Here is a 24,837-nt window from a genome sequence, read left to right as displayed (position 1 = left end):
AAGACATATCACATGCTATAATTTTTTATGACGGATATTCTTGAGTTGGGGTTAATTTCATGTAATCGAATGAACTATCTTTCAGTAAGTCGTCCCAGGAACGCAACTCATAAATATTGGCAATATCATTTTAAAGTCTTCTACTTTAAAATGTATAATATATGTCTGAATTGCCAATATAAATGAGTAAGATTAAATAAATTATTAGAAGAATTTTTTTTGCTTAGCAACAACACTTTAGTTTATTTTAGTAATATTTTGTATTTTGACAACGGCACCCGATTTGGGCGTCGAAACGTTAATAAAATTATTTTTTTCATTTTAATTGTGGCTTATTTCCCATATAAATAATTAATCATAAAAATGCCACAAGGAAATAGCTTCAGAACAACATTAAAATCTCCCATACTATAAAAAACTTTTCCCAAAAATGGCCCTTTTTCGATAATTTGTCCAGACTATACCTCATTTTCCATACATGACAAGCATGACAATGACATTACATTACATTACATTCAAAAAGTAGGGTTATGTTTATGTGTCTTTTTAGATTTATGTACAATAAGTTTGTTCCCAAATGATTATGATTGAAAACAACTTATTAAAATTCATCCTTGAATTATGATATTTAATGTTTATTCAGATGACAATGTTGTACGAAAGGGAAGATAATTACTATTCCAAGACAAATTAGTAATTTGATGACTCAAAAGAGTAAAAACTTAATGAACTGCAATTTTGCTATTTTTTTTTAATAAAAGCAAGTATTTTAATCACATATAAACAACCAATGTTTTTCTTAAACGAAAGTACAATTAGCAGGCAACGATACAAAAATATCTAATCCAAAAAATGAGAATACATAGGAACATGATTTGTGATAAAAAGCATTTATTTATACTCCTTGTTTTGGGTTGTACTGTACAAGCTGAAGTTCCAAAAGGGATAGATAGAACACCGAAAGTTAAAGTCAATAAATGCTGCGAGAAGAATGAAATTTATATAGGAAAACACTGCGTTAAGACCAACAAAACCAGTGAAGAATGGAGGCCTCTTTTTGTTACCGAAAAGGGAGTAAGCAATCTGCAAATTAATTACACGTAAGTAACATAAAGTTTTGTATCTCAAACCATCTTTTAGTATAGTAAATCTAATGTTAATTTCTAGTATATGATAGGGTACTTGGTAATTCATCAACATCAAGGCTTTTCTTTCCGTTTGGAATGTTTGCCGCTCTTACTTAAATCTCTCTTATTCGCTTATTGCAGTGAATCACTCCATATTTTTCTTGTGTATTGTCAAAGTTTATTGTATGGCTTTCGTTATAATTTTCTTCCACTCATTTCGATATGTGCACAGTTCCCTCCAGTTTCTCACTTTCAGGATTTTGATGTCCCTCATGATCTGATCCTATCATCTCTGGGTCTTCCCCTTAATCTTTCAGTTTCTGGCTTCCATCTAGTGAGCTTGTTCAGTAGGTCGTTTTTCCTTTTCTCTATGTCTCCTAGCCATCTCATTTTCTTCTTTTTAATAAATCTAACTATATCTTCTCCATTCATTATGCCTCTTAGTTCTTCTTCGCATTTCTCAGTTTTCCATTCTTCTAGGGCCCATAATTCTTATGAGGATTTTCTTTTCTTCATCTTTATCTATGAGTTACATTGTCTCAGCTGCGTATGTAACTACGGTCTAGCTGCAACTCTGTATATTTTCAGTTTTATATTTCTGTAGCCTATTGTCTTTCAGTAGCCTATGATATCTCCAGTAGTGTTTTGTTGCCTGCTAGTATTCACTCTATTATTTCTTTACTTCTCTTATTTTTGCAATTCACAATTACAGTCGAACCTGCTTATTAGAATACCTCTTAAAGGAATATCCCGCTTTAAGGAATAGAAATTTGCGGTCCAGGAACGTTTCTACTAGCCACCAATGATTGGTTATTAGAATATCCCTGTTATAAGAATACTTTTGCTTGGCACGAAGGCTATTCCAATAAGCGGGTTCGACTGTACTCTCAAATATTAAAATTGTTGAACCCTTTCAAAAGTGTAATTTTCTATCTTATTTCTCTCGTTTTATTATCTTCTCTTCTAGAGCGGAGTAGATATTTTGATTTTCCTTTGTTAATTTTTAGACCTCTTTTCCCAGCTTCCAAGCTTCATTTGCTAGGATTGTTAATGCTTCTTTTAATCGTTCCTTGTCTCTTCCCATGAGAACTATATTATCTGCTTATGCTACTATGTGTGTTAAGGAGTAGACCAGCGCTTCTCAATCTGTGGTACATGTACCACTGGTGGTACATATCATTATTTGCGGTGGTACACAAAACGCAAAACTGTCAAAATCACCACTATTACAGTTAATTAGATTACCTATCTAGATAGGTAGTTATTTCAGTTAGGTGGTACCAAAAATATTAAAAAAAGTATTTTGTGGTACATGACTCAAAAAATTTGAGAACCACTGGAGTAGACTATAGTTCCTTTGATTCCGCTAGCCTTGACTGTTCCTTCTACTGCTATGTTGAATAGTGTGGTTGACAGGGAATTGCCTTGTTGCACTCTTGTTACTATTGCAATTGATTTTGTGCTACCTTGTAGTAAAAAAATAATGACTAAATTTACTACAGTTGGTACAGGGTTCGGTAAACCAGGTATACAAGGTTTCGAGTACAATCTGTCTCAGTTTAGTTGTCAGTTTTTCCTATCTTTTTCATTCTATTTTTAATGTTTTCAAATTTGATAGCTTATTTAGATGTAACTACTCTATTAATGTCTTCCTTCTTTTATGAAATAATTTTGTTATCTCTTACCTACAATATAAATATATATTTTTTAGTGATATTTAAAACAACCTTTATTCTAGGTTAGTTATTGGACGTCCAGATTGTGGGCATGTACAAACATGGCCAATTTATCATTATTATAATTCTACTGACAGATTAAGATTATTACCTAATGGTATCTTAAGACACTATTTTGATCATATTGATATTCCTGATGCATTTGATTTAGATAATATTAATCCCACTGCCCCATATTATGATTACGAACAAGGAAAATATTGTATTGATAAGGTAAGTGAATTTTTTATTTTTAGTAGATAATAATTTATTCAACGAGCATGTAATCGTCAGTAATAACCATTACATGCGAGTAGAATACTATTCTTTTTCTACGACTGATCGAAACCAAAATTTCGAAGATTCAAAAGTTATTGACTATGTTTACAAAAAAAATTTGAATTGTATCAAGTCAGTGTGTCATATAACATATAATATAAGACAATGCGTAATGTGTATACAAATAACATAAAAATATAAATGCATTCACGCACATCCACAAAATAAGACATAGGAAAACATAGTGAGTATACTCACGTTCATGATATCGTCTTAAAATGATCAAAATATTCACTAACAGAGCAAAAAACAAACCTCGGAAGATATCTTTTTAGAGTGACTTTAAATTTCTTGATTGTGAGGTGTTTGAAATCCTTAGATAGACATTATATACTGCGCTCTATGGAAGGTTGTCACTCCCATCTTTTTGTGGTCAACCGATACTTCCTCTACTGATTAGTGATTTATCTCTTGCTATTTTGACCACACGGGTCTCCTCCATTCTGCTTATGTGGCTTTTCCATTATTTTTTCTATTTAGTGTCCATTCGTTTATACACTGTATTGTACCCTCGGAGATCGGTGGAAAAAATTTACACCCAAAATAACAAAATTCAGTTTGGCAACACTGTGTGAATGTTGATAGTAACATATCCCTATTAAGATAAACAGAACTATAGTTTAGTCCAGACAAATTAATACATTTTTGTGCCAACAAAAATGAGATTTTTCAACCAAATAATGTTTCAAATATGATGTGCAAAATAATTTTGAATTGGTTTCTGCTAATGAGCTTGCTTTTTTTGGTCATTAAAGTAGAAAAAACTTTAAATTTATTCTTTATTATCATTATTGTCCAGTTCTCGTCTTATTATTTTCACTGTACTAATATCCGTCGAATAATTTACAATGATTAATACGATGTTAAAACATTTTATTGTTACCAGCTTCTGGAGTGTCTGAGACATATCTAATTTCATTGATAAAATGCGCAGTCCCACCGATTTCCACTTGAACTATACATTACATCGTCTCCTAATGTCTTCACTCCTCTTTCGATCTCTCAGCACGTTTTCTGTAATTCTTCTCAGTACTCTCATCTCTGATGTTTCCAGTAGTCTTTGTGTTGTGGCTGTATAGGGTCTTGTTTCGATGCATATGCCATTAGTGGTCTTACACTGGGTTTATAAATTCTTAACTTCATCTCAATGTTAATACGTCAGTTTCACAATATAGCATTATTATTGCATCATGCTAGTCTATTTGCTTTTTGTACTTGATTTCTTACTTCTTTGTCTAGGTCTCTGTAGCTGAACAGTTTAATTCCAAGGTATTTTATTTCCATTACTTGTTCAATACTGATGCCATCAATTTCTATTTTGCATCTGGTTCTTACTGATTTTTACTTTTAGTTTTCTGAGATGTCTAAATTGTCATATTGTCATGTTGATTAAATTTTGTTCTACATATTTTAGAAAGAAGAAGGAATTACCAGTGAATTTGCCTTGGTGTGCCTTCCAGATGCACACAGACAATGGATAATGAGCACAGAATTTTTAGTGTACAACGTAGTGAATCCCATAACACATGGAATATCAATGGTTTGCCTATTAATTGTGGCAATAATATACTTTGTAATGCCAACTTTACGAGACTTAACAGGAAATATAATAACTACCATATGTATGTGCCTTATACTCAGCCAAACTGCTGATATGATAAGACTGCTGACTGTTTTTAAAAACCATATCAGTTTAATGATTACTGGTAAGTAGTATAGTATATAGTGATGAGCGCGCTAATAACCGTAAAAAGTTGTTCTTCTGCTAACTTTCTGTTATTACCAAATTGAATATATAGAAGTCAGTCAAGTAGAAAGGAAGAATAAGTTACAGTATTTGTTAATAACCCAGTAAAATGTTTATTGGCCATTTTCTTTGATACAACTTGGTACATACATATTGAACATGTGCAATAAGAAAAAATATTGGAATTTAAATTTTTAATACTTTTAGTTGTAACTCAAGTCTGCTAGTTCTTCAAGTACATACTCTTTTTATAATCTATTACATATTTAATTTTTAATGTTTCAGAAACAATTTGTTACTTAAGTATGCTGGGTGCCTTTTTCTGGCTCAACAGTTTAGCCTACTACATTTGGAAAACTTTCAAGTAAGCCTTCTTAAAAACATTTGCAATTTAGAGATCCATAACTTCTATGTTTTAGGTCTAGAAACGTATTTTTGCGTATTACTGATGGCAAAAAATATTGTTACTACTCTGGATATGCTTGGTCTTGTACACTTGTTTTAGGCGCACTTGCAATTTTTGCTCACTTTACCATGGATTATCCGGAAATGGGCTTACAACATAAACCTACTTATGAGGAAGAAAGGGAACAAATAGGTAATTAAATTATAGTACGCTCGGAAATCGGCTAGAAAATTTAAACCAAATACGACAAAATTCAGTTTGGCAACATTGTGTCAATACCAAGTCTTCTAGGATATCACCAGAAGTATAATTTAGTCCAGACAAATTAATATATTTTTTACCCACAAAAATGAGATGGTTTAACCAAATAATCAAATATATGATGTGCAAAATAATTTTGAATTCGATTCCGCTAATGAACTTGCTTTTTTGTCCTTAAAATGAGAAAAACGTTTAATTTCTCTTGCTTAATATTTATCGTCTGATTATTTTAAGTGTACTAATATAAGAAGTTTAATTTCTCTTGCGTAATATTTATTGTCTAATTATTTTAACTGTACTAATATCTAAGTGTTTACTATAAGTTCTAAAATTATTAATTTACTATAATTAATGGGAGGTTCAAAATATCTTATTAAAGCGGCTTCTCGAATTTCTTAAACATTTACACCAAACATTGATACCGCCACTTTGTTGCGCATTCTGGCCGATTTCCGTTTCGACTATACTAATTAAGTAATGGTATCGTTAGAAGTAACATTTTTGAATTTGTAGGTTCACTTGGCACAATTATATTTTTCGTACCTGTTGCGTTTACGGTTTTAGCAGATGTGTTCTTCTTCGCTACTACTTTAAAAATAATAAACAGAATGCACACATATGGAAGAATTCACCATAAGCTGCGTCACACGTAAGTACATAATAAAAATTTTTTAGGTTAAAACCATCTTGATAAAAAAAATCCAAAACATCACTGAGGAAATTTCTTCTTCTTTTTGTGTAGACATGGCTGTCAGTTTTTTAACGTGCCTCCAGTAAGTTGTTGTTCCGTCGTTTTCGTGGTCTTCCTATAGGGGAACCGTCTCTCGCTGTCCTGACTACTTAGCCTGGGTTGATTATCGGAGAATAGGCCATTTTTGGGCAAAGTTATTTACCAGCAATTTTATTGCTGGAATCGAATTATAAGATCCTATATATTAATAATATAGGTATGCAAAGTCCTCAGATAGTGTGCTACTTTTTTTATAAACAAAATGGCGCCCGAAAATTGTGTTTTTTTCAATTATTGCTCTATAACTCCGAAGATTTTAACTTTACAACAAAAACACCCAAATAAAAATTCACCGTGATTAAATTCTGCATAGAGACGTGTTTTTCCCGATCTGCTCCGACGAAAATTTTCCTCGGAAAATGCGGGTTTTCCCAACAAAATCTTTAATTTTCAAATAAAGTTTTAGATAAGTAATTATCTACCAATAATTAAATAATTTGGTGACTTAAAACCCTTCTTGGTTTAGATTATAGTTCCAGAAGCTGGTGAAAATTAAACGAATATTTTAGCAACAATTCAGTTGTTTATTAATAATTTACGGTCGCAATAATAACCAAAATAATTATGATACACTGATCAAACTTTGAAATCTTATAAAGATGAGGCCTATTTAACATTTTGTTGACAAAATATAAATTTTTTATTTTTTTGCATAATCTTTAAATATTTAAAAAAATAGTTTTAAACAAATTAACGTTTCTCAGAAAGTTTTTATTATATTATAATTTTAAAAAATAGCTAAAATGCGCATTTCAAATATCTTGAAAATGAATGCTTTAAAACTTTTTTGCAACCATTTGCAAAAAAGTTATGAAAGAGTAAAGTAAACATACGATTACTACGGTGTTTATAATTTTTTTAATTCTTTCAAAGCGTAGAAGTGAGTTTAAAGTACAAGCTAATTATTTACAAAAAATATCGATTATCAGTTTAATGGTTATGCTTTAATTAAAGATTATAAATATATTTTTTTGTAATTTACATGCGCGAAAGCAGACTAATAGCAGTACTGTAGCTAAAATTTTCACTCGGAGCGACGATCGGCCGCGCGACGTACACTTTTAATAAATAATGTATGCTGCGTGTCAGTCGCTTCGAGTGAACATTTTAGCTCCGACTCTGTATCAGGCCTACTTTTGCGCTAAAAATTACAAAAAAAAGTATTTTTAATCTTTGATTAAAATATAACCATTGCACTAATTTTTGACATTTTTTGTGAGTAATTAGATTGTACCATAGACTCACTTTTAAGCTTTGAAACAATTAAAACAAATTATAAACAACGGAGATATAGTATATTTACTTTGCTGTTTCATAACTTTTTTGCAAATGGTTGGAAAATTTTTTTAAAGCATTCATTTTCAAGACCTATGAAATACGCATTTTAAGTATTTTTTAAAATTAGAATATAATAAACAATTTCTGAGAAATGTTAATTTGTTTACAACAATTTTTTTTAAACATTTGAAGATTATGCAAAAAAATGAAAAAATTATATTTTGTCGACAAAATATTAAATAGGCATCACACCTTTATAATCTTTCTAAGTTTGATCAATGTCTCATGATTATTTTGGTTGTTATTGCGACTGTAAATTGTTAATTAACAATTGAATTGTTGCTAAAATATTCGTTTCATTTTCACCGGCTTCTGAATTTATAATCTATACCAAGAAAGCTTTTATTTCACCAAGCTATATAATTATTGATAAATAATTACTGGCCCAAAAAATTTATTTGAAAATTCGAGATTTTGTTGGGAAAACCCACATTTTCCGAGGAATTTTCGTCGGAGCAAATCGGGAAAAACATGCTTCTATGTAGAATTAAATTGGGGTGAATTTTTATTTGAGTGTTTTTGGTGTAAAGTTAAAATCTTCGGAGTTATAGAGCAATAATTGAAAAAAATACGATTTGTCGGCGCCATTTTGTTTATAAAAAAGTAGCACACTATCTGTGGACTTTGCATACCTATATTAATAATATATAGGATCTTATCATTCGACTCCAGCAAAAAAAATTGCTGGTAAATAACCTTTCTTTGTACTTTACTAATTAGACCAGCGTATTATAACTATTTTTTTTTCAAAATTTAAAGATTATGCAAAAAAAGAAAAAATTATATTTTGTCGATAAAATATTAAATAAGCATCTCATCTTTATAATCTTTATAAGTTTGATCAATGTATCATGATTATTTTGGTTATTATTGCGACCGTAAATTGTGAATTAACAATTGAATTGTTGCTAAAATATTCGTTTAATTTTCACCGGCTTCTGGAATTACAATCTATACCAAGAAAGCTTTGATGTCACTAAGTTATTTAATTATTGATTAATAATTACTTACCTAAAACTTTATTTGAAAATTAGAGTTTTTGTTAGGAAAACCCGCATTTTCCGAGGAAACTTTTCGTCGGAGCAAATCGTGAAAAACATATCTCTATGCAGAATTTAATTGCGGTGAATTTTTATTTGGGTGTTTTTGTTGTAAAGTTAAAATCTTCGGAGTTATAGAGCAATAATTGAAAAAAATACAATTTGTCGGCGCCGTTTTGTTTATAAAAAAAGTAGCACACTCTCTGCGGACTTTGCATAGCTATATTATTAATATATAGGATCTTATAATTCGATTCCAGCAATAAAATTGCTGGTAAATAACTTTTCCATGAATTTTGCTAATTAGCCCAGAGTAACTCTATTTGTTGTCATTTGGCTTATGTAGTCGTTCCATTTTACACTTCTGTTTTTTACCCAGTTATTAATGTTCTACACCTTGCATCTCCGTCGTATCTTTGTACTTCTAGCTCTGTCCCATAGTGTCTTACCATCGATTTTTTGAAGGGTTTTTATCTCTGCTCTTACTAGCATTATTTTTGACCTCTTTGTGTGACGACGTGTTTCTGCCGCGTATGTCATTATTGGTCTTCTGTTTTATAAAGTCTGCCTTTTATTTCTTTTCCAATTTTTTTATTTCTCCATTCAGGCAACCTGCGGCTCTATTTGCTATATTCTTTTGATCTTCCACTTCTGTTTAGAGCTTTCCGTAGCTAGATAGTGTGATGTCTAGATGTTTAAACTCCGTCAATTGTTCTATTATCTTACCATCTAGCTCTTAATTTACATCTTATGGAATTTGCTGTTATTTGTTATAACTAGAGATCGGGAAATATTCACTTAAAAAACCCTAAAATATGCATGCAAATATGCACAAAAAACAGTTGAAATATGCACTTAAATATGCTTTTATGCATTTAATGCATAATATATTATATAAAAACGCAGTAATCCTTGTTTTGAAGGTATTTAATTCTTTATTATTTATTATTACAATTATTATTAAAACTATACATTATTAAACGTTATTCTTCTTCTACGGCACTAAAGCCCAAATTGAGCCTTGGCCTCATTTATTTTTTGCCTCCACCCTTGCTTGTCTGTGGCTGCTCTTCTCCATAGGCCGATGTCAGATTATGCGTTTTGACCGGACGCGTTTCCACCGCATCCAGTCAAAACGCATAGTGGGACAGGTCGGTCCGGTTGCGTTGGAATCGGGTGCGTTTTGAGACATCGTTACGCACTTACAAACTGCATCAGACAATGCATAGTGTGACAGGTCGGTCCGGTTGCGTTGGAAACGGATGCGTTTCCACCGCATCCGGTCAAAACGCGTAATGTGACATCGCACATACACGGACTCCTAAAAGGGCTTGTGCGTCGCTGTTTACTGTGTCTCCCCAGCGCTTTCTTGGCTTTCCAACTGGTCTCTTTCCCAGCATTCTAGCATTCAGTGCTTTTTTGGTAGCCTATCCTCTCCCATTCTTATCACATGTCCGGCCCATTGCAATCTTTGTATTCTAATGAAGTCTGTCAGGGGTGTTTCCTTATAGATTTGATAAAGCTCGTTGTTGTATCGACTTCTGAAGATTCCGTTTTCCCTCACAGGTCCTATTATTCTCCTCAGTACTTTCCTTTCGAATGTGCTGAGAATCAGATATAGCCGTAGGTATATCTGATTGTAATTGTTTAAGCATACACGGAAAAACTTCTTTCTACTTCACATGAAGTTAAAGAAGCAAACTTAAAATATTGTTTAATTGAGGGTTCTTCCTACAAAATTTAATTATCTTCACATTTCCCCATCTTAATAACATTTTTTTAAATTATTTTTTGATATCCCTCATTTTTCTTTAACACCGTGCAGAATTACATACAATACACTGTGTTGGTTTCACCAAGGTGTTTAATTATTTCATTTAATAAATTGATCATTTCAATACTTCGGTCTAAAGAAATGTTTTTCGCTTTTCTAATTTAGTAATTGGCTAAGCAATATTTACAAAATTGGTTTCAATATGTGTCAAATTATTTTTTAATAACGTTTTTTTTAAACATCCACACTTTTTACATAGCACCTGAGTTACTTCTACATCGAAACTACAAATGACATCTCTAATTCCCTAACAATTATCGGTTATGAAATTTACAGAATTTAACCATGTTCTCCATCTAGTTATCACAGGTTCAGGTGGTAAAGGCACATTAGGTAAACGATCTTTATACACCTATACTCACAGAAGGGCTTTTAAAAATATGTTTTTATATTTGATACAAGGGTACTGACCATTGGAAATTCCATCCTTGCAGTTTGTAGCATCCTGCTACTCTATTTGTAGCAGACGCGTGCTCTAGACAAGTAACAAATTTGAAAAAAATATTTTTAAATGTTGTTCACCTTTGGTCATATGGTGCAGCATCACTTAACAATAACAAAATGTGACTGCATATTGTAGAGTCCCCTTCGTCTCCTTTATTCGTCGCCTTATAAATTGTAAAAGGCAGATATAAAGGATATTACCAGAAAGTGGATCCAGAAGAATTTTCAGATTTATTGTTTAGATCTGAGACTTCTCATTTCTCTTTAAAATGCTTCTATGCAAAAAAGTCTAACAGTATGCAATTTTAATAAATGCATATGCACAAAATTTATCCAAAATATGCAAATATGCAATTAATATGCATTTTGCATATTTCCCGAGCTCTAGTTATAACCATGCGTTTTGTCTTTTTTGGGGAAATTAACATGTTAAATTTTTCTGGCGGTTATATTAAATTGGTGCGCATATGTTATAAATCATGTTTACATTGAGCTATTAGTATTGCATCTTGTGGATAGTACGTGGACACGAACTTGTTTTGGATCCGAAGAACCAGGTTTACACCACTCTTTAGCCGCTTTTTTGATTCATGATCATGGTGATAGAAAGTCTCATCCATAGTGATGAATCGATGCACAACATCTACTTTAGCTTTTCGAAAACTCTCTAAATGTTGTTGAGAAAGTCGCATTCGAATGTTGATGATGGATTATTTGTTAATCCCAAAACGTTTTGTTTATGTGATGTAACCCTTATTTTTTCTTTTAAGTATACCTTTTACAAAGGATCCAGAATGTGTTTTTATTGTTAGCGAATGCGGCACCAATTGTGATCTCAGCATTCTAAAACCCCAATAGTTAAGTCAAAATATTGCTTACACTGTTCAATTATATGTTTAGGGCGTCTATTAAATCTCAGTTCACTCCTTAGAGTATGGAAAATTTTTTACCCTCTCCCTGGAGTGACCGCAACGAGAACGAAACTGAATCCAAAACCAAGTTAGAACCAAACACGAGTGCCAGTGGCGTATCGCGTAGGCCACAAGAAACTATATAAAACTACATAATTAAATAATATTGCTCGTAGGTTTAGTTCAATTTTCTATTTTTATTAATTACACAATATTATGCATGGCTTACATAGAAAGATTGAAACAAATAACAGTATTTTAGTATGTTGAACTTTTATATCCACTCAAAATAAAACAGGATTAGGAATTAGGGGATGTGACGAAAGCAAACTTTTTGAATTATTGATTTATGATAGATATCTTTATTTCACATAGGTCGCAAAATTTCGGCTCCAATCCTATATTTAAATAGGATTTATTTTTTCGAATTCTGAGAAAAAAGTTACAGGGGTGAAAAACTAAGAGACAATTTAGTGTGATTTTTATTTTCAAAGATCTCATTCAAAAGAAACTTTTTATTTATTCTGAGGGACTTTTAGCCCTCGGTAATAATTTAGTCTTTCATTCTGCGTTTAAATTTTTCAAAAGTATTACTTTTTTCAGTATAGGGCTTTTCATTCACAGTCATTTGTTTCGAGCTTCTGTCATGTGTCACATAATATTAATATATTTACGTCATACGTTATTGGTATATAACAATGATACAAACTAGAGACGTATGACGTAGATATATTAATATTATGTGACACATGACAGAAGCTCAAAACAAATGGCAATCGATGAAAAGCCCTATAGGGCTTTTCATTCACAGTCATTTGTTTCGAGCTTCTGTCATGTGTCACATAATATTAATATATTTACGTCATACGTTATTGGTATATAACAATGATACCAACTAGAGACGTATGACGTAGATATATTAATACTATGTGACACATGACAGAAGCTCGAAACAAATGCCAATCGATGAAAAGCCCTATAGGGCTTTTCATTCACAGTCATTTGTTTCGAGCTTCTGTCGTGTGTTACATAATATTAATATATCTACGACATACTTTATTGGTATATAACAATAATACAAACCAAAGACGTATGACGTAGATATATTAATATTATGTGACACATGACAGCAGCTCGAAACAAATGACAATCTATGAAAAGCCCTATTTGAAAAAAATGAACACCATGTCAGTGGTAATATTTTCCAAATGGAATATTCGCTATCTTTGTCGTACAACGCACTCAGTCGAACAGAATGTGCTGACAAGACAGTGGCAATTTTAGATATTTGGCACGGCTTTAGGAATAATAATAACGTTTGATCCAAAATTATTGTCACCATAGGTGGCTCTCAACGACAGAGATAGATATACAGTGCATGTCTGTTCTTAATTCAGATATACTACTTTCCAGTTTACGTCAACTTTGCAGTGCACGTCAACTTAACAAGAAAAGGTAGGTTATGTAGAGATGTTGGTGGTGGACATATACAGCATCCTGTTTGATTTTATTTATTATTGTTACTTATAATTGTGTTAATTCTTTTTATTTTAGATTAAAGTTCTGTGTTAAAGGCTTTGACTGATTTTTTATGTTTTATAACGTTAATCAAAATTAATTGATAAAAATTCAGATTAAAGCAAGACATACGTAATTTTTTGCACGGCTAGCTTTGATCCAATAATTGTGTATCGCTCGTTATCTTGAGTTGTTTATTAAATAATATTGATAGTGTATTGGCTAAAGAATTTAAAGGCCGCGTCTCACCATCAAATAATTTGATCAAACAGTTTGAGCAAACTTGACGTACTTGAGGAAGTACGTCAAAGTGACGTCACAATTGCAGTTTTTTTGAAATTCTAAAAATCTGTGCTCTCACTATCAGTCTAGTTTGATCAAATTTTTTGTATTGAGTTGTCTAACTTGTTTGTACTTTATTTAAAATTAAAATTTTTCATTATTATCCACAATGAACACTCAGGATGTGACGTCACTAACTGTCACTTTCAGTTTGCTCAAACCAGTTTGATCAAATTATTTGATGGTGGGACGCGGCCTTAAGACGTGAAATTAATAAAAAATTTATTTATTGTTTATTATTTATGGAAGATCCCAAGCAGAGACTACACCAGGATATATATTGTGATATAAGCATTTTGTTAAAGATATTCAAAATTTATCTAAGCGTTCCATAGTAACAATATATTATTAAAAAAATCACTTTTCCTCTTTTCTCGATTAAGTATTATCTTTTATGGCATAGTATATAAATTATTATAATCACTGAATACATAGTTAGTGAAAAATTATCATATTAATTAATTGAATTAATAATTTAAGCGATGATACAAGTAACAGTTATCCAAACATTCAAAAGTCATCTCAAGTTAATGGTGACAATGTCATTGTCAAGTAATGTTTATAGTATTTTTACTACAAAAGCGATATTACGTAGGTCAAAATTTTTGACGTAAGAGAACTGTCAAAACATTAGAATGTGACTTTTCATTATTGCCATGGCATGTTTATAATAAACATGGCAATAATGAAAAGTCACATTCTCATGTTTTGACAGTTCTCTTACGTCAAAAATTTTGACCTACGTAATATCGCTTTTGTAGTAAAAATACTATATGTACGTATCCATACCAGTGAAAACTTTACTACATATAATTTGCCGTGTAAAAAAAGAAAAAGTAGAGATAGCCGTAAAATATTTGCGCCTGTGCTCTTAAATAATTTTTTTACATATAAACAAAGTAAAATCAAGCAATAAAATGTTTAACAACAAAAAAAGTCAATAATATGTAATAACAATGTACGCTATTAATTCCATTTTCGAAGTTGCCACAATATATTTTATAATTTCATTTATTTCGTACCGTTTCGTACCTACACCACTGGTAAAATGCTGATTTGTTATGTTACTTTTAATTTTACATGTAAATTTTTCTCATTTTATAACTTAACGATGTAATTTCAATTATGTAATAAGGTACATTGAAGTGTTAATTTTCAAATTATTAACCATTTAAGAGGCAATATCTAAGAATATAGGAGTATTTATTGAATTTTCATCTACGCACACATAACAGAAATATTTATTTACCTGTAAAATGTAATTCGCACTTATTTCCTGTTGCTGTCGCTTTTACAACCGTAAGCCGAACACATCACCATTTTAAAGAGTTAAAAAAATTGCTAGTTTTCACTCAGAAATCGCACAAAAATCACTAATAAAACTAGTGGTATCAAACATCAATGAGAACCAACCGTATTAAAATACGGCTTCACTTCCGTTCGAAAAAGAGATGACGTGATAGTTCTCCAGAGAGAGAAAAAATTTTCCATGCTCTAAGGTTCACTCACTCGACCATTTTCCAATATCATATCCTACATGTTTTCTACGCTTTCTGGTGTTGTTGCTGTTTTTGGATGCCCTTGACGTGGATCGTCTTCAAGGCTTGTATGACCAGGTTTTAATTGAGCAACCAGTCTTTCACTGTCCTAATTGAAGGAGAAAAATCCTTATATATTTCAACATTCCTTCATAAATTTCCTTTGCTTTTAAACCTTCCAAAAATAAAAATTCAATAACTGCACAATACTTAATTTTTTCCTTTGTATAAAAATACTGTGACATGTCGAGCTTTCTTGCTAAACTTGACGGTAGCGAAAAAAACTAATATACATACATATGAGGAAAAATTCGTTGAATTTGTTTGCCGTGAAGTTTGTACCGGTGGGCTATGGTGTCATTAAATCTATGACGAGCATGACTAATTGTTTGACTTTTAGTTTACCATGATAAACTGCTGTTAGTTTATTGACTTTTTTTTAGATTCCGCATGTTCGTTTTGCTGATGCTGGTGATGACACTAAAATGGTTGTTCTTCTTGGCTTCATTCACGAAGTACGAAGCCCTCGTCAATGCACATATATTTGTTAATACGTTCGAAGGCCCTTTGATACTATACGTGTGTATCTTTAACCAGAAACACATCGCCTATTTACTGCAAAAAACGTGTTGCTATACAACGTTTCCTTGTTGTAAACCAGATCCTGAAGTAGAGTGGGGAGATGAAATGACAGCCATGAACACTTTGAATAATTATTAGTGTTTACCAATTTGTGTAACGTATTTCTTTGTTGATTTTTTACTAATTCTGCTAAACATCATTTACAAGTTATACTAAGTAGTACACTGTTTTGAGCTATTACTAAGATAATGGATCAAAAGAGTACTCGCATAACTTCAGTGAATACCAAATGAGTATGAAAACTTTCTATTTATGCAGGGTGTCCAGAAACTCTTCTGGCAAACGAAGACCAGAGATTCCTCAGATAATTTTAAGACAATTTAATCCAATTAACCTAGTCCGAAATTGTTTTCTAAGGGAGCTACAGATTTTTCTAGAGAACGGTGTATTCTACCGACTTAAAGCCAGAGTATCTTTAACTACTAGAATACCTCATAATCAATAATCTAGTGTCAAAAATGCTTAAAAGTTAAGGACAAAAGTTATTCGATAAAATAACCATTGACCTACCCAAAAGGGACGCCTTTGACCGGTACTAGAAATTTGCAATCGATGGAAGCGATTTATCTCTGGAAGATAAATAAGCGTACCAGCTTTTCGTTTTTCTAAACAAAAGCGCTCTGAAGGTATTTAAAAAAACTAATTACAAGACTCGATCTTCAAAGAGCTCTAGCTCCCTCAGGAAACATTTTCGGACTAGGAGAATTGGGTTAAATTGTTTTAAAATTATCTGAGGAATTTCCGGTCTTCGTTTGTCAGATAATTTCTGGAAATATATAAGACCTTTAAAAAAAAAGCATTTTTCTAATACGTTTCGTCAATTGCTTAAACCCAATGTTTTACGCTTTTATTAAAGATACTAAAGTATCTTTAACTGAAGACACTCAATTCATCGCAATTTTCACAGTGTATATATGTACGTACAAAACCTATATACGTACAAAATGCCAAATACGTTTTGTTTTATTTATTTTCATTTTTTCTGTACCATCCTAAGCAACACTCTTTTACTGTTTAGTTATCAACACTCTTTTACTGTTTAGTTATCTTGATAAAATGAATCTAAACCTCCGATCAATAACGTAAAATAGAATTAGTAATACAATTTTTATATTTTCAGTGACATATATGATATTCATGTATATTACTTAAATAAGATTTGGTGTCAGTGTAATAAGTCAGACATTTTTATTAACGTTGAGACGTAAGGCAAACTAACTTTAAAAGAAAATGTCGTGCATTATACAATAAATTGTTTTTTCTCTCACACAGTGCTATCCTTTCGCGTTAAAAAGGTGTGACGACTATTACTATAGAGAAATTCACACCGAAAGTGCAGTACGGCTAAGATAGATCAATATATTTCTTATGAGGAATAAGCGCACAGGGTTGTCGGTCTTCACCAGTTGTTGATTGCTCTCTCAAGAGCATCGCACAGAATCGCATGCCGTGAAATCCGGAAAATGCGCACTCCTATCTTAACCGTACTGCACCCCCAGTGTGAATTTCACAATAGAATATAAGTGTGTCATTTTTTTATTTGAGACACAAATGTCTTTAACGAAAATGTTTTTGATTATCTACATACAACATTTACAGCGATACATACTTATCACGCTGAAACGTGTATTATGGCATACATGTATGGATGTAAATACATGCTGTAACGTGTATTTACGTCCATGTTCATTTACTGCAAATGAATATGGACATGCCAGACGAAAATTGAAGTACTTATTATACGTTGCTCAGTAATCATAAATGTGTAAAATTGTAATTAAAAATTGTTTATTAATTGGATGAAGCAGATATGTAACGATGTCTTAAGCCATTCTGATTATTAGCGGTCAGTTGCCTTTTACATAAAGAGAAAATTCGTGATGACTGTCTATTTTTAAAGATTGCTCATTTTTAAGTTTATTAAAATGCAACCAAACATTGCTTTTGGGTAGTACCATTTTTTTTTCTAGTTTTATTAACTACAAAACAATATTCACATTGTGCATAAATACCTCATAATAAACGAAATAAATAAGAAAGGAAACATAATACTTATTATAAACACAGATCTTACGACATAATTTGAGTGGTGATTGCACTGCTCACGACTGACTACACGATCCAAAAATCAAACACGTTTGATCTTCTCACGATCGTAATTATTTGGATTCAGAATTTACTGTTCATTTCACGAATTTAATAGTTTAAAGGAGCGTATAACACGAGATACAAGGAAGAATACAGGGTAGAAGGAGTCGTGGAAGAAGACACATCTCCTGGTTAAACAATTTGAGAGCTTGGTTAACTGCACTTCGGCCGATCTCTTTAGAGCAGCGGCATCGAAAGAGCGAATTGCCATGATGGTTGCCAACCTTCTTAGAGGAAATGTCACATGAAGAAGAAGAAGGAGCGTAGCTTATGAAAGCGTGGCTCATGTTCGTGATTTGTACCCATGTAAACGATCAACGCGGCTTTAAGCGTTGTTCGAATCTTATTAACATTACATACTATGCTTCATCCATTTAATACGTTTATATCAGTATTTATTGGTCCAGGTATCTACAGGGTAATTTGTTGTGTTAATTTAAGTTTTTATTAGACATAATGCTCACATTTTTAGAACTATTTCACTGTTACTATTAACTTTATATGCATCATAGTTAAACCACTTTCACCATACTTTAGAATAAAACATAGGTTGTAGAAAAATGTTACGAATTATAAAAGACTTCTTATAGATCTGTATACACTGCTCACTATGAGGTTTTTTAGATATATTTACGTTAATACAATTATTTGTATAAATTAATATTGTGTCAAATAAAGGGGTGAGAATTATAAAATTGTGTGTGACAATAAGTTAATATTTACATATTATGTCGTATCAGAAGGTATCATTATCATTGCATCGAAAACCCTTTATGGGCCTTATTCTTCTAAATGTGCCATGCCCAATTTCGTGCATATGCAGCTCGTCTGCATATATCTGTGTTTTGTATCATAAAATGTACACAGATATTCTGAACCTACCATTTAACATATATTCCAAATGACTAACTATGGAAGAGATGTACTAGACTCTAGACTGATTATGACTTCGTGATTTGTAAGGGCCTTGGCAATACCTTTGCCAATTCTTCTTCTTTCTGTACCATATATTTTTCCTTGCAGGATGGCTTACAGGCAAGCATATCTTGATTCATTTCGCACAATGTGTACGAAGTACTGTAACTGTCGAGAGTTGATGGTGGCCAGTACCTTTCGGTTCTTCTTCATTCTTCTGAGGACCTCCTCATTTGTGACTCTGTCAGTCCACAGGATTTTAAGTATTCTCCGATATAGCCACATCTCAAATGCTTCCAATTTTCTGCAGATATATTCATTCAAAGTCCACGATTCAACGCCATAAAAAAGAACAGAGAATACGTAGCATCGCGGCATTTTAACTTTTATACCAAGGGGAGATTGTAGATACTAGACAGAGGGGTTGTGTATCTTGAAGAAGGCCCCCATCCGGTTGAAGATGGATCTAGCTTTTCCGATGAGCGCTCTTATCTCTTGGTTGTTGGTACATTCTTCATTTATTACAATGCCGAACTAGTTGTAGTGCGTCACTCTTTCTACAGGGGTTTGGTTGACATAGAGTTGACCTTCTGTTATCTTCTTATTTTACTATAAATGTGGTATATGTCCAATTACACTTCAGCTTACACATATGCTCTAAACCGAGGATTAAACACATTTATATAGATCTAATATTTAACTTTGCTTTGGCTTCAATTAGAGCTTCTGTTTCGTAAGCTAACACATACTATATATTGTTTTTGACTATATCAATGACTCAACGCTATCGGATTAAAACTTTATTTAACACCATATAACAATTTTATAATTCTCGTCTAGCAAAGTTTATCACCGCCCACTTTGCCAAACGTTGTTAAATTTTTCTATATTTAGACATTTTTATTACAATAAACATTGTATAAACATTTTTATAAATTTTACTTAAAAAATTGTTTTAAGATGATTACATTCCACACTGATGCAACCAAAAATCAGGAAAACAATGAAATTTAGCCTGGTCAAATAGTAGGGCTGTGAGTATATTTAAAAAAATTTCTATAATTATTTCCTTTAAAGGCAGCTATAAGTTATTTCTGAGATTTAATAGCAGCTTTATAACAAATAGATCTGAACACTAATTTAAGTCACTATATTTATGTAGAATAAAATACGAGAGAGTATTATAAAAATGATGGTGATGTTTTCACAAGAATCATAAAATATTTAATAAAACCGAATATATTATTGGCTAATGCTATAAATTTCTACTTTTAAGCCCAAAATAGCGCATGTTTCCTAGAATTATTCTTCGTTTGATTTCTTCCATTATAGAGTTCTCATTAGTCATGAGGAAGCCTACACCACATTCACATAGCAAATTCCCAACATAAACAAACGCACGTGTTAACGATTCGTCCACTCATTCGTCAAGAAGCTATTAAATATAATTTATCTCCCTAAACGAGGCGGTTTCTCATTTTACAGGTCCTAACTTGTCAGTCTGCATCTGCAAATTCAAATTGTATTTTTTAGCGTGTTGGTTTTTAAGATAATATTATTTTGTGTTATGTTATTGTACTTTACAGTAGTTATTGTTGAGTTATTAATTAAGACTGGTCGTGTTTTATAGTTTTTTATGTTTTATAGTCGTGACATGAAATTTGGCATACATATACCTAGCTAATATGTCAAAGAAAAAAGTAATACTGTGCCGATGTGTGCTTTGGTCCTGGCAAAAAATACACGTTCAAAATAAGCCCGGAAATGGATGGATGGTTTTTAGACGGTTTTTTGCAAATATGTATTCCAAAAAGTAAATATTTTATCGAAGAAAAAAACATTCTTAGCAAAAATATAACTTATAAATAACATAACCTTATAATATGATGCTACTTTATTGAAAATGTTCACATTGTTACGTATATCTCAGTTAATAAATATTTTATTTTACCACATTTTTCTTAAGGACATAGGCGCAAAATTTCGCCTGTCAATGTTCAATGTGTTTTAAATGTATTCATTTTTTTCGAGTCCTGTGAAAACTAATAAATATTTTTGAAAAATTTAAAGGCAGAATGAAAGATTACATTATTATTGAGGGCCGGAAGTCCCTGAAAACTTCTATAATGTTTATTTTAATAAGTTACAGGGGTGAAAATAAAAGAGAAAATTTAGGGTGATTTTTAATTGCAAATATTTCACTAAAAAGAAACTTTTTATTCATTCTAAGGGACTCTTGACCCTCGGTAATAAGGTAATATTTTATTCTGCGTGTAAATTTTTCAAAAATACTTATTAGTTTTCTCAGGAATCGAAAAAAATTAATACAATTTAAAACACATTAAAAATTTTGACAGCCGATATTTTGCGCCTTTCCCCTTAAAAAGAACAAAATCTTGTTTACAATTAAATTTCAAGCAATTCTTACGGTATTAGTTTCAAAAGTAAATATTTTTAAAAAAACATATGATACACCTCGGTACGGTCCTGTTTAGCTTCCACGTGCGTTTGTTTACAGTTGGGAATTTGTAAAGTGAATGGATTGTAAGTATGTGAATTTGCCCACCACCTTAAGCTAGACTAGTGAATTGGTGACCAATGTTTTTGGCTCTGTTGTTGAGTATTGATGCCACTATTTTGTATTTTCCTCCTTTATTTGTAAGTCCATAATTTTTGAGGCATTTGAGAAAGTGGTCTACATTCTTCAATTGTCTATTCTGGCGTCTATAACCTTCTCCAGGAATATGTTGCAAAGAAGCACACCAGCGCATCTCCCTGTCGTAGTCCGATATGTTTTTCAAACGCTTGTGATTGTTCATTATGTATTTCTACTTTCAAACAACTTTATGCAATGTAGCCCTTACCAGCCTCATTAATTTAGAACATATATTTTTTTAACACCTTCTTACATTAGGATGATGTTCTGTGTTTTCTTCAATGGTTTAGCAATAGCAGTTGAGACAACATAGAACTTTTGTACCATTTCGTAGGCGGTCATCCAGGCTATCGAACTGTGTTTGGTCAATTTTGACTAACCAATCATCTAGCATTGTGTTACCATTTCCATTCTATTCTCTTCGTTTTTTGTTTTGTTTTCCACTCTAGTCTCTATTGATCTGTTATGCATGTCTTATGTATTCTTACTTTACTCTTGGTACTCATTTTTCCAAAAAATATGTCTCCAATACATCCTAAGTGATGCCTTTGTTGTTTGGACAATTAGGTACTTTTTCTTTTAGATTTCTGTCACTTGTTATGTTTATGCACAGATATTTGACTGCCATTACTTGTTCCACACTCTGATTGTAGATTGCGAGTTAACACTTTTTAGGTTCTCTTAGATACTGTGAGGCCTTTGTCTTATTTGTTTCTAAGATAACGTTATATTTTTAAAATTGTAAAAAGTATGCTAAAACAATCTCATTTTTATACTCTCTTGTAGTATGCACAAAGTAAGTCATTAAGACAAGTGATTAGTGAATATTTACAGGTCAAAATGTCTCTGCATTTTAAGTTTAGTCGTATGTCACTAAGCTAGTATTTTTTTTAAATATTTTTATGTATTTATATTTTTTGTAGATTTATAATTTGGCTTTTTATACTTTTATATTGATTCACTATGTACTTAATTTTACGTAATAAATATAGTACAGAAAATAGTGTCATTTTTTATAATAGTTTGATATAAATCTAAAGAATAAATCAACAGAATTACGGTCTTTTGTAGGAATTCCTGACCAAATATTGAGAATAAAAACAGAAATGTTACTAGAATGTGTGAGCACAGAAAGCACCAGAATATGTATATAATAAATATAAATATTTTGATTTTAAGTAACCCTAGAGGAAAAAATCAAGTGGTGTAAGATCTGGATATCTTGGGGGCATGTTCCAATATCTGAAGTCTTGCCACTTTATGGTTTCATGTAAGAAGAAGGTTGCTTCTGCTTCATCAGATAACAGGATTTGTCGAATAAAGAGGGGATTTTGATTACATACATAAATGTTGCATTATTTCGAAAACTGCATTCGCCGTTCAAACAGCTTCCAAATGAGAACAAATTTAACATACACTATTTTTAAAAATAATTGTTTCTAAGAATTGGATGTTTGATATGATTTTCTTCTTGATAAAAAAATTCTAATAGTATATTCATAAGATAAATATGCAATCATATAAAAACATTGCAAACACTTACCTGATTGAACAGGTGTCCCTCAGATCTTCTCGCCAATGCTGACAACTGACAATGAACCACCAAATGGCAATCATCCAAAACAGTATTGAAGAATCTTCTGGTGGGCAGCAAGGCCTCTAAATCTGTTATAAGTTCCAAAAAGCGTTCGCAGTAGTGAACCTAAAACATAAATAGAATTATATTTTAGAGAATTTGCATCGTGCTGGATATTGTACTACAATAAATAATTAGATGTATGGAATGTAGAAGCATATACGAACTCAAAGAAGTAAGTAGTATTAAGAAGGTACATGCAGATTAAAGATCGATATTCGTGATGCGAATAAGCAACACTACTCTCAGTTATATTAGAACTGAGAGTGAGAGCTCTGAGATACAAGTTTTCGATATTGCAATATGGACATGAAAGCTGGAGATTGAAGCAAGAACAAATAAATAAGCCAGTCATTTGAAATGTGGTGTTACAGGATGATGATTAGAATAGCATGGATACAGAAGAAAATGAACACAAGAGTATTGTGAGAACACAATAAAAATAAGAACGTTTCAATATCTATGACATAATGAGGGGACAGGGATATGAAATTCTAAGACTGATAATACAGGGAAAGATAAGAGAAGGAAGGAATAAGGAGAGAGTCCTGGTTGAAGAATTTAAGGAACTGGTTTAAATGCAGTTCTATAGAACTCTTCAGAGCAGCGGTAGATACAGTAAAGATAGTGATGATGATATCCAACCTCTGATTGAAGAAGAAGAATCTAGGTTTACTTTATGAACTTACTTTATCACTGGGACAAATGCCATCGTCACTAATAGAATCCAAAATTTCCATAAATTTCAACATTAATTTGTGAAGGAAAGTCCTCTCCCAGGTTAGTTTTTCTAATTGTTCAGGTTTATCTTTCCTCTGTATTGCTCTCCAGTATTTCTTCCATTTAGGATATTTCTTAAATTCATATTCCCTCCTCCCTGGTTGTAAAGAAATCCACATTGAAAGAGACACTAGCCTTTTAACTTGATCTCTACATATTGCTTCTTCCATGCTATTAAAACAGTGGTTGAGGAAGACTAGTAAAGCAGTCTGCTCCCTTATATTTATCAAAAGTTCGTCTTCAAAGCATGCCTTTAGGACTTGCTGGAAAAAGTCTGGGAAATATTCACTATTTTTGCTAAATGCCTAAAAAAATGTATTTTTAGAAAAAAGTATTGAAACCATACAATAAAAACTACAAAACCATATATTGAAAATAAAATTTTATAATCGCAATTTAAAGGCATGTTTGTTGATAATATATTGCCGACCATAAAATTGTTTAACTATTTTCAGTTGGAACATAGCTTACTAATGGATTTCTTGAAAAAAAAATTGTTGTTACTGTTTCGGTAAGCGTTTTAGGATAAAAAGAAGGGAATCAAATTTTTTTACCCCAATTCCTAAAAACCATTATCAGCACACAGTTTTTTTGTTTCTGTGATTTTAATGTCAATTGTAAATTGTTCATGTCGTAGTGTCACTGTCTGTGTATTGCAATGAACATAAGTTCTATGGTATTAAGAGCAAACAGTAGCGATCAACAGGTCG

The 24,837-nt window shown here is 31.8% G+C and overlaps 2 protein-coding genes across 2 annotated transcripts in view; one reads left to right on the top strand and one right to left on the bottom strand.

Moving 5' to 3' along the window:
• LOC126887340 (RNA helicase aquarius) overlaps positions 1-24,837 on the bottom strand; it is a 200,932-nt gene that overhangs the window by 173,222 nt on the left and 2,873 nt on the right. Inside the window, exons 4-5 of the mRNA XM_050654788.1 lie at positions 24,037-24,432; positions 23,255-23,413 (exon numbers count right to left, since the gene is read on the bottom strand). Coding sequence (XP_050510745.1) covers positions 23,255-23,413; positions 24,037-24,432 — 555 coding nt within the window. The remainder of the gene's footprint in view (positions 1-23,254; positions 23,414-24,036; positions 24,433-24,837) is intronic.
• LOC126887341 (probable G-protein coupled receptor Mth-like 5) lies at positions 527-22,714 on the top strand. The gene is made up of 7 exons (XM_050654789.1): positions 527-1,100; positions 2,866-3,076; positions 4,596-4,887; positions 5,214-5,292; positions 5,348-5,526; positions 6,109-6,244; positions 15,794-22,714. Exons 1-7 carry the CDS (start codon positions 853-855, stop codon positions 16,068-16,070), a joined length of 1,422 nt encoding a protein of 473 aa, XP_050510746.1. The 5' UTR covers positions 527-852; the 3' UTR covers positions 16,071-22,714.

The sequence above is a fragment of the Diabrotica virgifera genome, chromosome 6 (assembly GCF_917563875.1).
Source record: "Diabrotica virgifera virgifera chromosome 6, PGI_DIABVI_V3a".
Taxonomy (NCBI): domain Eukaryota; kingdom Metazoa; phylum Arthropoda; class Insecta; order Coleoptera; family Chrysomelidae; genus Diabrotica; species Diabrotica virgifera.
The sequence above is the reverse complement of the archived record's forward strand: the minus strand, read 5'-3'. Positions and strand labels throughout refer to the sequence as shown.

Bases quoted from the DNA above. Each gene is read 5' to 3' on its own strand.
- LOC126887341 (XM_050654789.1), top strand. From the start codon at position 853: ATGAGAATACATAGGAACATGATTTGTGATAAAAAGCATTTATTTATA. The intron at 4,888-5,213 runs GTAAGTAGTATA...TTAATGTTTCAG, and splicing joins TATCAGTTTAATGATTACTG to AAACAATTTGTTACTTAAGT. The intron at 6,245-15,793 runs GTAAGTACATAA...ACTTTTTTTTAG, and splicing joins CACCATAAGCTGCGTCACAC to ATTCCGCATGTTCGTTTTGC.